The sequence below is a fragment of the Anabrus simplex genome, chromosome 2, assembly GCF_040414725.1.
Source record: "Anabrus simplex isolate iqAnaSimp1 chromosome 2, ASM4041472v1, whole genome shotgun sequence".
NCBI lineage: Eukaryota > Metazoa > Arthropoda > Insecta > Orthoptera > Tettigoniidae > Anabrus > Anabrus simplex.
The window spans coordinates 975,874,176-975,891,575 of record NC_090266.1 but is presented as its reverse complement, the minus strand read 5'-3'; the positions used below and the strand labels follow the sequence as shown (position 1 = coordinate 975,891,575).

Below are 17,400 nucleotides of genomic sequence, written 5' to 3'. Positions count from 1 at the left end.
TAATAATAATAATAATAATAATAATAATAATAAGAAGAAGAAGAAGAAGAAGAAGAAGAAGAAGAAGAAGAAGAAGAAGAAGAAGAAGAAGAAGAAGAAGAAGAAGAAGAAGAAGAAGAAGAAGAAGAAGAAGAATTCAGTATAAATAAAGTATTATTTTCAGTTTTCAAAATGGTTTACTTTACAAAGGGTACAGCCTATTCATTGGATAATATTACGTAATTTGATAATTTATTCTGTTAAAAATTAAATGATATAGCAAATTGTTATTGTTGTTGTTGTTGTTGTTATTATTTCTGCCTGATAATGTTCTGGCATTTACATGGAGGTGAAATGGAAAACCACAGAAATCATTTCAAGAACAGCCAATGGTGGCATTTGAACCCAGTTACTAGCCTGTTACCCTATCACTGAGCTAGTCCAGTTATATGCATCGTTTAAGTTTGCATTTTAGTATTCGGGACCTATTTTTGTAACCTCATAACCTACTTTAGATTGCCATAATACAGTATTAACATTATTTATTCATGCCTTAATTTCTGAGCTACAACAACAATAATAATAAAAATAAATAATTCAGTTTAATGAATTCCATAAAAAGGTTTTATTCTTGCTCTGGCTCTTTTGATGTTAATGAGGCAGACAACTTGGCAACTCCAGCTACAGTAGCCATTGTAAATCCCTTAAGCTGCTAATAGTGAGATGCTGCAGCCGTAGAGTAGTGGTGTGAGGTGAGGTCATGTTTTGTCGCCAAGTATGTATTTTGAATTATTGCACATAGAAGCATGAACTCTTTTTTAAAATGCTCAGTATCTTATGCCAATTTTTTTAATAATAATAATAACAGGAAGTGCACACGACTGGCATGTTCAATCTTGACAGAATTTTGTCAGGAACAACTCTTCTATCACACTGTAGAGCGTGATATCGATAGCAGTATTTCCTGCACAGTTTACCCACCCATTAGTCATCAATACAGTGGTATTTCTCCACTATGCATATCCTTTGGTGAACCCATGCACCTCAAAGTGCATCCGGGAGATCGTTGTTTCGAATCCCACTGTCGGCAACCCTGAAGTTGGTTTTCCGTGGTTTCCCATTTTCACACCAGGCAAATGCTGGGGCTGTACCTTAATTAAGACCACGGCCGCTTCCTTCCAACTCCTAAGCCTTTCCTCTCCCACCCCTATCTGTGTCGGTGCAACGTAAAGCCACTAGCAAAAAAAAAAAAGCATCTCAAAGTGCATTATAGTATGTCTGAGACTGTATGCCCATTTAAAAGAAAAAAATAGTGCCAATTTTTTAGAACCACAAAAATTTCAAAAATGAAAAATCCGTCTTTAGGCCCCTTTCTGTGCAATGAGTCACATATGAAGATAAAAGCTGGAATTCAGTATGACAAATTGGGGCACATAATCATTTATAGAAAGAGGAATTCAAACAACCAAACCAAACCCCTTGGCTCACAGCCCCAAAGGGCCATGGCATACCCAGCGACCGCATGGTCAGCACGGCAGATCTTCTCGACTGTTATTCTTGGCTTTCTAGATCGGGGCTGCCATCTCACTGTCAGATATCTCCTCAATTGTAATCACGTAGGCTGAGTGGACCTCGAACCAGCCCGTAGACACAGGTAAAAATCGCTGACCTGACTGGGACTTTAACCCAGAGCCTCCCGGTAAGAGGCAGGCATGCTGCCTCTACATCAAGGGGCTGGCAGGAAGAGAAATGAGGTATTGGAAAACTTTATCAAGGGAGTTGTTTGATAAATTTCCAATATCTTTGAAATCATTTAGGAAAAGACTAGGTAAATAACTGATAGTACCAAGCAAGTTGACCATGCAATAAAAAAAAACTGATAGGGAATCACCTGGGCGACAGCCCTAAATGCAGGTAAAAGATGATTGATTGCACGATTGAAAATATAATTAAAACTGCTGTCAAGTGCTGTCTGGTGACAGAAATTGTTACTACTTACTCCCAGAAATATGTAGCCATAACCATGGCCATCAGAACTGTGGGCAGGGATTTTAAATTAAATCTTATTCTTGAGCCTGTAGAAATTACGTGCTTGGAGAATTTTAAAAGTACGTAAGCCATAGAATCCACAGGCATGACTGCTAGAGGGTTAAATATAAAACAGCCTTGAAGTTTTCAGTCTGTATTATTTTTTCAATTGACTTTATATCGCACTGACACAGATGGATCTTATGGCAACAATGGAATAGGAAAGAGTTTTGGAGTGGGAAGAAAGCACCATGACCATAATTAAGGTACAGCCACAGCATTTGCCTGTTGCAATAATAATTATTAAATTAATGTCGTATGGTCCACCTTTTTCAATACTATATTATGCAATATTATTGAATAACATTACTAAACTAGGGACTAGTTTTGGGCTTGGCTGGCCATCTTCAGCCTTAATGTAATACAGCTAATAACTAAATAAATGTAAATAAGCACTACGGGAACATTTCATTTTATTTAGATGTGGAAACACCATCTAGTAGTTCTGCGTTAGCTGGTGGTTATTTACAGTGACATCTAGTGGCTTGCATACTGCGAACACCACTCGAGTAGATTTGGTGATTGATGATCTGACTACAGAATCAACATTTACCAGTTCTCATTTTGCAGTTGAAATTGTAATGATTAGCAGTGATATTCTGTGAATATCAATACAAGAAAGAGTCTGGATAATGAGCATACTCCAGATGCTAAGAATTTAGAGCCTAATTTATTTTTCAGATTTTACACATAGCTCATCCCAGATTTTAATGTCAATTGTGTGTTTGTACATTATTTTTCATGTCAGTGTGTGTTTTTACATTGTTTAGTTATTAGATGTATTACATTAAGGCTGAAGATGGCCAGCCAAGTCCAGAACTAGTCCCTAGTTTAGTAATGTAATTCAATAATATTGCATAATATAGTACCGTATTGAAAAAGGTAAACCATACGGCATTAATTTAATAATTATGATTGTGATTACAATTCAGTACAGATCAAAACCATGAAGTTTATATCCTATGATTTGCCTGTTGTGAAAATTGGAAACCACGGAAAACCATCTTCAGGGCTATCGACAGTGGTGTTCGACCCACTATCTCCCGAATACAAGCTTACAGCTGCAAGCCCGTAACCATGTAGCCAACTCACTAGGTTTTCAGTCTGTTAAATACATGATTTACAGTTATAAAACACTAGTACATAGCTAGAAAAAACCAGGTGATTACTTTTTTAAATTTTATTACTTGTAATTTTTTTCTGGTATATACTAGTGTTTTATAAATTTGTGTCTTGTGTTTGACAAACTGCAAAACTTAAAGATTATTTTAACTAACAACAGTGAGTTCCAGATTTGTCAATGAGAATCTCATCTAAGCCTACTGTATAGAACAGTGACTGGTCCAAAGTAACATGCAAAATATTACTTTTTGCAACCGGTTGTAGCCCTCGAACAAGGGCAAAGCTTCTGGAGTATGCACCTGCAAATGTTGCAGTTCACAGCAAAAGCAGCCCTCGAAGAAATGATGTAGTATCTGTTATGTTGGTCTTTGATAGTCCACTGTATTGACCTGGTTGTTGTGCATTGCCATTTAGAGTAGTGAGATGCTCTACACCAGTCTGTGTTCATACAGACATAGAGTGTGTGCAACCTCGAGAAGAAAATTGTTAAGGGTTTATTTTATTATTATATATACGAGTGTGTGTTGCATAGACATACGTTAATTGGCAAGTCTTTAACAAAGCAATTTTATTGTGATTTGGGTTTGTATGTTTATTTTTTTTATTTGTGTTTTTGTGTATTATTCCAGTGAACTTCCATTTTGTACACCTTTGATTTATTTTGTTTATGTAGAAACATTGTATGTAATCAACATGCTGTTGTAAATCTCTTGGTAAATGAAATGACAGAACTACAAAGTGGACAAAACATTCCAGCATATATTGACAGGCGAATTGCATGGGAATTGTATGCCCTTTTGCAGCAACATGTTGGAGGTGATGCTACTATGGTGGATGAATAGACAACAACCAGGTCGCTGCAGTGTCTGTCAAAGACTGTCTTAACACTGAAATTCCCAGAGGGTTGCTGTGCCATGAACCTTACAGTTTGTAGGTGCACACTCTGGCTGTGCCATGAACCTTGGTATACGCTCTCCAGATGTTTTACCCTTTTTCGAGGGCTATGAGTGGTTGTGAAATGTAATATTTTGCTTATGTTGCTTTCAGTCCATCACTGTTCTATGCTGTGGGGTTCATTGAGATTCTCATCAACAACCCTGCAATTCTCCCTCGTAAGTCGACTGAAAAGCATGGCTTCCATCATAATAAATTTAGTTGTTTTTTCTTGTCCCTCTCTAACTTTTGTGTGTGTTTCCATCTACCTACCTGTCTTCGATAGTACATTAGTACTCTTGTTTGTTCCCATTCTATTATATCTAAAGCCCAGAAGTTCAGGCATTTATTTTGGCTAAAATAAGCAGGCAAATAAGCACTTAAAATTTAGGAAATTGGCAAAAATAATTAAAATAGTCATTTATTTATAGTGACAAAAATGGGCCCTAATATAACAAACATGGTTAAATGTAAGCCACTTAATGTACATCTGCATCCCATTTTACTACTTAATTTTACGTCTCCCTGTGGGTGGGGGTGATAGAATAACATCAGCTGTATCCCCTGCCAGTTGTAAGAGGCAACTAAAAAGGGGAGACAGGGGCTCTCAACTTGTGAGTGTGGGTTAGCGACTGTAGTTCCTCTAGCAGAGTCTGGCATTGCTTCTACTTATTTGTGTCAGGTTTCTCTCTCTTATCTTTCATACCCGAACTCACTTGGTCAATTCATCCCGACGGTATTAGGTTTTCGGACCTTAGGGAGTTTATTATTTTCATGCCATTCGTGGCCCTTTCCTTTCTTTTGCCAATAACTTCATGTTTCGAAGTGTCAGACCTCTTTCATTTTCCTTCTGATTAGTGTTAATAGAAGATGGTTACGAAGTTATCTTCCTCTTAAATCACCACCACCACCACCACATAATCTTACGTAGCAGGTACGGGACCTGGAAACCCTCTCAACCATTTGGCTTGTGGAGTGAGTTTTCAGCAGGGATTTGTGTAATATTAAAATATCATTTATGTAAGTGTATTTTTTATCTATTAAGTTAAAATGAAAATATCTTCTTTATTATTATTAACACAGTACATTGGAATCATATTTTCTTTTTTTTTTTTTTTTTTTTTTTTCGTTGTTCAGTTTTAATATATAAAAATATCCACAGCTCAAAAGAGGCAATAAAGGTACTAAATTATCAAATAGGCACCAGAAGCTAAAATAGGCAAGAAAGGCCTAAAAAAACTGGTCCTACCATTCCCAAACGTACGGAAATATGTTTGTGTCTATTTGACACTTCGATATAAACACCCAAATTAAAAAGGCATTTTGCCTAACTTCCAGGCTCTGCTTATATCTTACTTGTTAGTGTTTTTTCCCTTTCTGTTCTCTTTATGCCTAGATTTCTTGTACAAATCTGTCCTGTACAACTTCATTCTTTTTAAAAAGTGGGCAATTTACTTCTTTCTGTCCCTGTAACTATTTTTCTTTCAACTTGATGTTAGTGCTTGATATAGAGGAAAGAACAGTGCAGTAATTAGCCTCATATCTGTGTGTGAAGGAAATGATCTGTTCTGTTGTGATGTTTGTACTATGGTGTGTAATTAACACCAGTTTGTTGCTGCGATTGAGGAAAGATTCTCACACTTAGAAATATAGGTATCATCTGGCATATATATAAAGTGAGAAAACTACACTCAAGGTGGAAGAGGCAAGATTCAAATCTTCAACCCCTAGAATGTGCAGCCTTCCAGACTAAACATCCTAGCTCTCTGAGGTGTAACAGTGAGTATTGTTTCAATAATTTACAATAATATAAATTTTGTATGTGTTTCTACTCCTTAGTTCCGTTTCCTCATGTGGGGTCGGGGATGAGGTGATATGGAATTATATGGCATGTTTTTATGACCGGATACCCTACCTGATGTCAACCTCTGTTGAAGAACTAAAATAACACACATCTTGTATAATCACTAATTATAACTAAAAATAAGGTGCCACTTCAGCAATTTCCTTATAGTGGGAAAAATTACTTTCACGATGCATGTTTTGTATGCTGTGATTAGAACAGATTGCTGAACAATACAGATCTCTTATTTGCGGTGCTGCATTATTTCAGTGTGAAGACATAGGTTATTGAGAAATGAAAAGACCCAGTGCACTATTTTATTAAAGAAAATGCTATTGATGGAAATGTATCATTGTATTTGCTAGTATAAAAATCACCCCCTTTTTTGGGAGATGTATGTCCTGGTGTTGAATTTGGTCATTATCAGTTGCGTTTTGGCCTGGGTTTCTTGCTCCCACCACGGACAAATGTCTTGATATTATTTTAAATTCTTGGTGGTGTCCCTGCTGTAGCTTTGAAGTAATTACAATTACACTCACTAGTACACATGTCATCACAATACAGATTATCGGACAACAATCACTACACAGGTGGTGGTTTTGGCTGTTGATTGCCTAAATTCTAACCTCCAACCAGAAGTAAGATCAGTAGCAACAGCAACAATGGAGAGAGATAAGGTAAGGAAATGGATTTGATTGACATCATATGCAATATGTTAGCTACATCTCATGCTTCTTGGACCAAACTTTAATTAGAACTGTGACTTTATTTTCAAGTCTTCACTGTGCCAAATGTGATTTTTTTTGAAGTTGATAACACTTAAACACTTAACAGTGAATGCCTGAATTTGAACTTGTCTGTTGAATTTTGGAAAAACATGTCCGTCTTTGAAGCTTTTTCCACTAATCACCAAAATATTTTCATTTTTTACTGTACTATAATATTCTTAAAAGCAGAACATTGTGAATTAAGACAGGTTATGCTCATGATATTTGTTGGATGCATGTATTTGGGCTACAAGGAAGAATTTATTTTCTGTTATACAAGCTGTGTATAAAGACTTGCAAAGTCATTTCCCTCCAGTCTGTCTCATAAACAGTGTTCTTCATGATTCAAAATGCTTAACACATTGCTGATGAGACCTGAGTCTACTCATGTTTGGCTGGCTGAACGTTGTTGATGGGTTCTGAATTAACTCGTGCTCACGAGACTTGTAAATTCAGTGACATCTGTTGAAACTTCAGAAACTAGCTAACGGTCAAGGTTGATAGAATCTTGGTGTTGAAGATTTTGTTTATTCCATGCTACCTGTACTTTCATTCTTCTTCTGTTGTATGATTCATTTTCTTAGTTTTCTGACCTGATGTTTACATCGTTCAAAGAGCCGTGTGGTGAGTAAGATGGTGCTGACCACACTGTTTAGATCTGCATGATATATTTAATGAAATTTATGAGGATAAATATTCAGAATGCTCAAGTATCGTTGAAGTACGCGAGTTTGATATTGAAAGATCTGTGGGAAAGTGTGGGTAGTGATGCTGAATATATATACCCTTCAAAAAAGTGTGAAATCTGTACGTGTTGCTATGTGCCCCTTCACTGAAGTCATTACTACACAACTTACCACACCAGAAAACATTATTAGGACTTAAGATTTCTATGAAATTTTTTCACAATCGTACAAGGTTAGTGAAGCCAGGCTCATTTGATTCTATGCATGTGCTTTCGCATTAAGTTGCTCAGGGAAATAGCTGGGCATGGGGGATGTGCAGCATGAGGAGCACCCGGTCAGCAATGTGTTAAAGGAGCAGTCTCATGTAAAATGGTACAAAGCTGAAAATAGAGGGCTTGAATAAAGAAACACAACTGTGTTTTCCATATGAGAATTTAATTGTGTGTTTTGGAGATAAACAGCTGTCTCTCAAACATAGCGTCACTTCTACCATTTGCTAGTTCACCATCATGCAGCAGTGTGCGTGCAGTGCGATTACTGCAGCTCTTAAATAAATGGGTGATAGTTGCAAGATGCCTCGGTGTTGTGTGTTTGTTTATAATTCTAATCATGGGAAAAATGAATCTCTCTTTTCATGGGTTTCATAATCGTGAAAATTCATTAAATCTATTTAAATTCTCAGAAATTAAAATGGCTGGAAAGAACTTTAATCCTTCTAAAACAAGTGTAATAATGTATATAAAACTCTTCACAATGGACAACGTTGAGACTTCAATAAAGCAAAAGTGTAATGTAATGCATTGTAAACTTAACGCTGAATTGAAAAGAACAGTGGTGTCAACTTGTTGTCTTCCGATTTACCTACCTAAATGTAGGACCAGTACCTGTCTGAGAGAAAAGATTGTTGCCAAGGCAGTCGCTGGTACAAGCAAAGATAATATTGAAACGGTTATGGATATTGCAGATATTACTTCTGAATACATGGAAAATAAATGATTCAATGCGAGATGGTTGGGGAAATTTTCCTTAACATAGAGGACATAAGTGAAGAAGGGCCATTGGACATGGTTATATCTTTCTGAATTAAAGATGAAAAGTCGGAAGAGGAAATACCTGAAGAAGTGGCAGTCATCTTCTTCCTCCATCACCATATCCAGGGAGCTCCTGAGTTGGGCTGTGGATCATTGACGTTCCTCCACTTCTCACATCTCCCTGGAGACACAAGAGATGTCCATCGCTCCTGTGGTACTCCTTAGATCATTAACAGATGTTAGAGATGAGAGGTTAATCATCTTCTTCTTCTTATCCTCCTCCTCCTTTGCCGGGCTGAGTGGCTCGGACGGATGAGGCGCTGGCCCTCTGACCCCAACTTGGCAGGTTCGATCCTGATCCAGTCCGGTGGTAACTGAAGGTGCTCAAATACGTCAGCCTTGTGTTGGTAGATTTACTGGCACGTAAAAGAACTCCTGTGGGACTAAATTCTGACACCTCAGCGTCTCTGAAAACCATAAAAGTAGTTAGTGGGACATAAAACAAATAATAATAATATTATTATTATTATTATTATTATTATTATTATTATTATTATTACTATTATTACTTCTTCTCCTTATTCTTATTCTTATTCTTAAGAGCTGATGTTAGAAATCATTACCTTCTTTGAAATGTGCCTTCATTTCATAATGTACGTGAAGTCCTGTTGGTGCAAATGATGTTGAACCTTCTGTACAGACAATAATTGCTGTGCAGAACATCTGAAATCAAGAGAGTCACATGCATACAATGCCTGTTCTCTCCTTGGTGTGACAGGGACTTTGCAACTTTTCGTGTCAAAGAGTTTGTCATTCCTCGTCGTGTTGATTCTGTATTTGTATCACCGTTGCCTCATTCTTTCTAACACAACCACAAGTGTCATAGAAGGATAATCTACAGTCTCAATGCTTCAAAATTTCCTATGATCAGAAAAGAAAACCTGCTAGTTAGTCTGCCACATTCTTTGACGAGATATACTTAAGCCATCTATGCATGCAAGTGGTAAACCTTCACCCTTCCACTTGGTAACATGGGCTCTCTGTCCTCTCCTGCCCTCTTATACTCCCTCGTGGAAGTATGACTGTCTCATATGAAGCCACTAATTATGTCATTGTCCTCCAATAATTTATACATTCTGCATATGTCAATTAATAGGATGGGTCTTTCCTGATGTTGCAGTTTAATTTCCTCCAGTGTTTGTATTTTCTTTATTGTGGGAATCAGAGTTATTGATCAATCTGGAAATTAATTTTAGATTGGATCAGTAGGATAATATGAATACAAGCTGGAAATTTCATCCATCTTCAGTGGTAATTCATTTCTTAAATCTCAAAGCAGTAGCAAGCATTAACTCGATATGCAAACAAATCATTGCACTACTTTTTAGATTTTTGTTATTGGAGGAGGTCTGTTTAACACGGAATTTTAGAAAAGAGGATGCTTACTTCAGTATCGATACTTTCATACCCCATCATTAGGGCCCGAATTCTTATGTAATTACATATTCAATTGCTTTACTTGTAGACAACCGAAAATGTTGACAAACTGTGGTTCTGATATGGTTATACCTGTGTTTCATTTTACATATTTTTCTTATTCTTAGTAATTTTACATGTTTCTACATATTTTGTGAAGAATGTAACATTTTTGTTCATATCTAGGTAACTATTTTTTTAAAATCGTGTCAACTCCATTAATCTTCGGATAATAAAATATTTGGCAAATTTCATCTGATATAGAATATATTTCATTTCCTACATTTGGCTTTAAAATTCCTTTAAAACTGGGATTTCTAACCCTTTGTCCATGAAATACAGTAGGTTCGAGTGCCTCAGCTGCATTTAACAGTACTAATCCTTTCTCAAAATCTGGGATGACTGGGTGCCTTTCATTGGTGAGAGTTTTTAACAAACTCCATGCAGTCCTAAAATGAAATCTAGGTTATTCAAGCTCTTTATCTGTTTGTAAGATCGTTAATGGCAAACAAGAGGAGCCCCCGGAAGACATTTCACCCAGCTAGTTTTCTCTTTTAAAAGACTCTTTAAAAAGTCATTGGTGAACGGTCACTCTCGGCCTACGAGATAATGTTATCTGATCAGTGCCAAAACATTGCAATGGAAAACATGGAGAAGTACTTGCTGACACACTGCACATCATGATAAAAAAGTTACCGTACTATTTGTGTTACTTAATATAGAGATTTAAAGACAGTTCTGTATTAACTTTGTAACATTTATTTGCTTCATTTTCAAGGCATGAGGGCAACAGGAAATTAGCTACAACAGTACGTTGTGTAATATACTCTGGGATTTACTGTGTATAACATTTTTTTAATATTTGAAATTTTTTCGTTATGCCTTTAATTTCATTATTTAATACTGTCAAAATTAGAAAACAGTAGACTATATAAATTATCTGAAGCAACAACAATGACTTTGTCATAAAATAAGAAGGTATTTAAAACAGTTTTATTGTCTCATATAACCATAAGTCATAATAAAAAGAATATACAAACATGTTCGTAAATTTATTGCAGTAATACTATTACATATTTTGTGAATATCACATATTTAATTAATAATATATTTCACTGATATTTACTACATTTTTGCGTACATATTTCGTACTTTGATATAACAAAAAAATCTGGGCCCTACTCATCATGAATGCCTTATTATCAGTGAGAATAGATTTGGAGGTGTCCAGCTGACCAGCTTTTAATAAACCTTGAACTCAATTATCATGTCTGAATAATTTTGTTACTTGCCTTCTGTAATTGATGAAAAGTGGACATAAATTTGAATTTGTGTTGAGCTAATGAGGAGACAAAATCTTTGTAGAAAATGGAGTGAAAATTTTAAAAATTTAAACGTGAAATATTCCCTCTAATTTTGTGAAAAATATAATATACATTCTGCCATGTTTGTTCATTTTTAAATATAAACATAATTCTAATTGTTATTCAGTTACCCCATGTTTTGAGGTAACTTCGGCCACCATATAAATAACTTAAGAAACAAAGTTTTCTTCGACTTAGTATTACTTCGGCCACTGATAATGGTTTTTAAAAACCTACAGAACGCCCAGTATCAACAGTCACAAATTAATACGATTTGTGGTGAAACTGATGTATAGTAATCAATTTTACAGGATATTTCCAAACAATTCACATTGTCCCCAAAGAAGAAACTATTTTATCTAGCCTAAGCATACAAGCATTGCATGATATTACAAATTACATGTCCTACTGCATAAATATTTGAAATGGTACAAAAGATAATAATTGCCCCAGAGGAATGTGACAGGCTTCGGCAGCTGGCACATTTGCTATCCTCGCCGCTATATGAGGGCTTCATTCATTCCATTCCTTACCTGGTTGAATGACTAGAAACAGGCTATGGATTTTCATTTCACAAAAGATAATAAATAAAAGGTATGAAAATCACAAAGTCCAACTGTATGCAGAGAAAAGGAGGTCGGAAAGGAAGCAATCTTATAGACCGCTCTCATAATACACTGTCTTCCAAATTAGAAAATATCCGGGCCGTCAGTCAAGTTCTTAAATGTGTTTCATTCATGTCAACTGATATCTGTCTATGCAGCAACATAGTCTGTCTACAGGCACATTGATCATTGAAAATGGGAACCGTCCTTCCCCTCCCTGTCTGGATGCACTTCTCCTTACTTTACAGAGGCTTGCCGAACCATTATTGTGCCTTTATTAATCTCTTCTAAAGTGTTCTTGAGGTGAACAGGATTGTAATTACAATACGCATGGTCATGTAATGTTTTCCTGTATGTTCTTGGCATAGCCGAAGTTACCCCGGAAGAGGTTTATCACAAAACCATTACCTGAAAAACCTATTTGAATAAAATGCATCAATCTGGGTTGATCAGTTACGAGACATACTGGCATTTTGACCCCATAAATCACTGGAATGGAGAATCTAATGCTGGGGCTAGGGAACAGTGTGTTTTCTGCTGTTACCAGACAAGACAATAGTTGGGGCTGCAAAAGAAATCAATTGACTCAGCAATGAGCCCGCCAATGTTCTTTGGACTACCGAGTGTTGATAGAGCATTCTATTGCATTTTAGTTGATGCAAGTGGTTCATCTTTTTCAGTATAGGAGGCAGGAGAAAATCAGTGTTGATATTCGTCAGTGGCCGAATTTACCCTGTATGGCTGAAGTTAGCCCACTTTGGGGTACACTGTTTGATTAAAAAAAGGAAAATCAAAGGACTGTGATCAGATAACAGTGAAATTTTATATGTGAGTACTTGATGACCTAATAGATTAGTGTATACAGAGAGCTAAACTAGCTTGCTAGAACAAGATGCACAGTGAATTTAGGTTTATTTGCCTTCATTGATTGGTGTGCATGCTATAATGGTGTACATGATACTAGCAAAATTGAAGGGTTTGAACAGGTACATAGCCTATCATAGAGTTGAAGAGGTTAGATGATCAAATCTCTTATTTCAGTCAGTATTTGAATCAAAATGATGTAGTAATTTGAAATTATTTCCAGTAATGTTTTTAGATCAGTATTATAAATACTGTAGCATGAAGTGGACAGCATAGGCGATGGCAGAATGGCAAGATAGCAAAGCTGAACTAGATTTGTTACTGTCTACAATCCAGAGGTTTTTTTTTTTTTTTTTTTTTTTTTTTTTTTTTGCTAGTGGCTTTATGTCGCACAGACACAGATAGGTCTTATGGCGATGATTATCCAGAGGGTTTACAGTTATGGAAGTGATCACTCAAGCTGTTGCAGTCTTTAAAAAATAAAATTAAAAATGTTTGAATCAGAGTAGCTCAATCGAACATTGTTGTATTTCAGGTGGAATATTGGTTATACTCATAGAAAAGATTTCCCCCTCTGAAAATTATTTCTGTATTTCCTATACATTTGTTGTAGATACTGTTGATATAATGCGTAACAGTTCTTCTTCTTCTTCTTCTTCTTCTTCTTCTTCTTCTTCTTCTTCTTCTTCTTCTTCTTCTTCTTCTTGGCCTTTCCAACAAGCTTCTTCCATCCATCACGGTCATATGCTGACCTCCTCCAGTTTCTGCATCCCAGCACTACAAGTAACAAAATAATAAAACTGTTTGATGGTGAAACACATTAGTGACATATAAGGAATATTGTTTCATATAAACATTATTTTAACCTTGACTGGGATATAAATTAGTTATCATATGGAGATACTGATACCTCTTCTGACTAAGTTATCATAATCTCCCTAATTTGGGATTTAATTTTTATTTGGAAATATACTGATTTGCTGGAGTTGTGGAGTTAGTCATGTCATTTTGGGTGTACTTAATTGTGTAATAATTCATTTTATTCATAATGTTTCATCATAATTGGGCAATATTAATACCATTTTTTTCTTTAACATACGGTATTTACTTCTGAAATTTAATACTGTAATTGGTGTTTCTAATTAATATTGATTGTGTTTTAGACATTGACTTTGGAACAAACATTAAACCATATTTTTCAGGGATATGATTATGATCATGCTCCAGTAGAGTATTTTTAGATGAAGTAACCTGCAGGTGTTAAAAAATATTAACAAGTAGTATAAGGGTTTGGTTTTAATACTTTTGGCTCAATCATGAAGCCATACAGGATTTTGTAAGATTTGTGCATGGAGACTGGATAATTCCTTTTTTAACATAAAGGTATAGTACATTGTGCCCATATGTTATGACTGTGTCATTTACTAATGCTAGTTGATTTCAATTGCTTTGAAAATGTTTAAAGTGTTGTCTGCTGCTGAATGTTATTTGTATTATTACTAACATTTCTTGTATTATTTAAACTCGCTCTCCCTCCCTTGCCCCCTCTTTTTCTATTAACCCACAATCAAAATCTTATAATCCTGCTGACTGTGTATGTCATCATTTTTGAGTGTTGCTTTACATGTGCTTTATTGACAAAGTTGACATGCAATTGATTTTACAAATTGATATTATTATGTGTGATATGCTTTTAGGCTAATGCGTGGAATTTTTCTGTTTTCTTTCATGTCTGTCTGTTGGGCGTGTGATCGTGTGCAAACAATCGATCAGTCGGCAAAGTTATCATAGGTTTGGAATACATTTCAGAATCTGCTGTTATAGGATGTAAAGTAGTTTGGTTCTCAAACTGTTGAGATATAGCAATCTCATAGTTTGTGTTACATTTGAGATCAAACCTGTAATTATTTAAACTTTCAATAGTTTCATGTTTTGAAATCTTACTTCAAGAGTTTGAGAACATGCACACTTTTTCATTATGTAGCTGCTTGTTACAGTAGATTTGAGTAGTGGTTGTAGTATCAAGACTTAGTTTTGTTTTTATTCTCTCTATCTCTCTTTCTTAGGTAAACAGTAGTTTCATGTTTGCTTCTCTACTAGATCATAGTATAATTTTTTGTACTTTGATGCCTGAGGTTTCACTATTTCTTTACTTTTAGGAGTGCCATGAAGAGAATAGAATGTCAGGTTTAGATAGATGATTTCTACAGTTATCCTAAAGGTGGCTGCATTAAATTCCCAGGTTATTAATGAACACATTCGTCAAGTATGTAGTGAGATGTTCATGAAGTAATATTTTATTTGATGAAGAAAATGTTATTTGTTGTACTTTTTTTCTTTGTCACACGGAGGAAAAAGATGAAATTTTAAATAGGGTGGTAGTTTCATATAAGACTCAAATAATGATTTAGAATAAACGCTAGCATGTACTTACTCTAGGGAGCCGGTGTTACTTGCTCCGCTCCGGCTGTCAGTCATGTGACAAGAGAGCAGCGGACAGGCGGGTTGCATACCGTGGCAGTACTATACTTGCCGCTCATAAATGTTACCATATGAACAACAGCAATGAAATACATACTGGTACATAAATAATCTCTGAGGAATTATCAAACATTATAATATAAATAGAGTTGAGTAGGGTAATATGAAATGTACATAAATCCTCAAATGTGTTATTTTTAAGTTCTTCTAGTAATGCTATGCTTTCCCGGCCTTCATATTTATCATACTTATTGGAATGACGTAAGGAACAACGGCGCTGCAGATTAAAATTTTGATGTGATTCAATATTTAATTACATAACTTATTAAACATTTTGTGTGTTATTTTCTTGAAGTATCAAATACTCTTCTTCCCAAGAAGGTTTAAAACGTGTTGGCATCGATGGCCTAGGCTGTGCTGAGCTCTCTTCCATAGTAAATGCAACATTTACCGACTAGTCTAGAATGTCGTGTGGTGTGAGGATAAAGGCGGGAACACACTACTGTCACCTCACATGAGTTTAAGCGTATCGTGTCGCAATCTAACCTGTCCAGAAAGATGTGCTAAACCTTTGCGCCACTGACCTTCAGTGCGCACTACGTCATGCACTTCCCCTACTTGCTCGCTAAGCTGCTCTCGTTCCTCAAGAGCGGGGAGCAAACTGGCTCCGAAGGCATTTCGCTCTCGATTGATGATGCCTGATTTAGATTACTGCCATTTCAATTAGCCAATAGTTTACCTTTTCAATTCCATTTGAAATACATGTCTTCCAGCATTCCATTTTCAACCTACAAAAAGAGTGGATACATCAACTCTGTGACCTTGTTGCCATTTTTTTCATCCTTAACCAAGGTGATTCAAATCTCAGTCATTACATACAAAATTTGTGAAATGGGAAGTCTTCTTCCTGTGGTTTTCATGCGATGTAAAGCGGTAGGTCCTGTAACTTTTATTCACATAAAACTTCATATTTGTGTGCTTAGTTGTCAGTCTACAAGAGAAGGTGAAACTTCCAGAGCCCCCCAAATCATGGCTACCTGTATAGTTTAATTAAAATCTGTATGTCCTAAACTTATGTCTTCATTTTAAATATCATCTTACGACTGTCCCTCTGTTTGGTATCTTCTTGTTTTCTCAATCCAAAGATTGATGGGCAGTGATTCTCCTCTCCTCCTCCCTTTCTTTTGTTGGTTATTTCATTCCAGTATAGCATTTGTTATTTCTAAAATTTCTATATTCTGCAGAAATATTTGTCATATTTCAAACATAATCACACTATCTCAGTGATAAATAATGTTAGGGATAAACAGTATCCACTGTGTTTGTGAGCTTTATTTCCATTTACATTTGTGAATATAGAATATGGATATCTTGAATTGTTGGGAAGATTTAAGGTGAGATTTTAAGTGTCTCATCCGTTCCATTAGTGGACTACATCATTGAGAAACAATTCATAAATTTCTTTTGGAGTTTCATCATCCAAAATTTTACCTTTTATTCCAGGAGTGGATTAAGCTGGAACTGTAGTTCTTTATCCACCAGGTACATTGTCATTCTGTTCACTTGAAGTATTGCACCAGTACCAACCAAACACAAGCTCCACAACATGATCACAAGCTTACTGGGATTTAAACTGATAATGCTCACTTTTAAACCTGTACTACACAGGGTAATTCTCATAAATCCATCATCATCATCATCATCATCATCATCATCAAAACTAAACTGCTGTAGTGCCCAAGTGGCATCTACAGCTTTCTGGACTCCCCGGTACATTTACACTTAATCAATACAAGATTATGGAACACAACTAACAAAAGGAAAACTGATTGGGCACCAGTGTACTTGATACACAATATGAAATTAGCATGAGAATAAGTTATTATCCAGGGTGGGGTCAAGGCTGACGATATCCTGACTTGCTTGCCTAACCTGACAACTTGTTGAACTGAAAAAAGGCATGAGTATATACTGGCTTGGTTATATTATTTTGTGAAATGATACACAGTCCAATAAAATATACTTTCAAATTTAACCACCTCAATATTCTTCTCAACAGATGACAACAAAACGGCACTGCAAGAAATACACACTAAAATTTGACCACATTGATATATCTATAGCATACCCCCTCCATAACACACAACACAAATTACAATAT

At 35.8% G+C, this 17,400-nt stretch overlaps 1 protein-coding gene across 3 annotated transcripts in view; it reads left to right on the top strand.

The window, feature by feature from the left end:
- The window catches only part of Iml1 (GATOR complex protein Iml1), a 724,094-nt gene that overhangs the window by 357,817 nt on the left and 348,877 nt on the right, over positions 1-17,400 (top strand). For 2 of the 3 annotated variants that reach the window (XM_067141783.2, XM_067141785.2), the window contains exon 15: positions 14,532-14,549. The exons of the other annotated variant lie outside the window; for it this stretch is intronic. In XM_067141783.2, the coding sequence (XP_066997884.1) occupies positions 14,532-14,549 (18 nt within the window). The remainder of the gene's footprint in view (positions 1-14,531; positions 14,550-17,400) is intronic. 3 annotated transcript variants of the gene reach the window in all.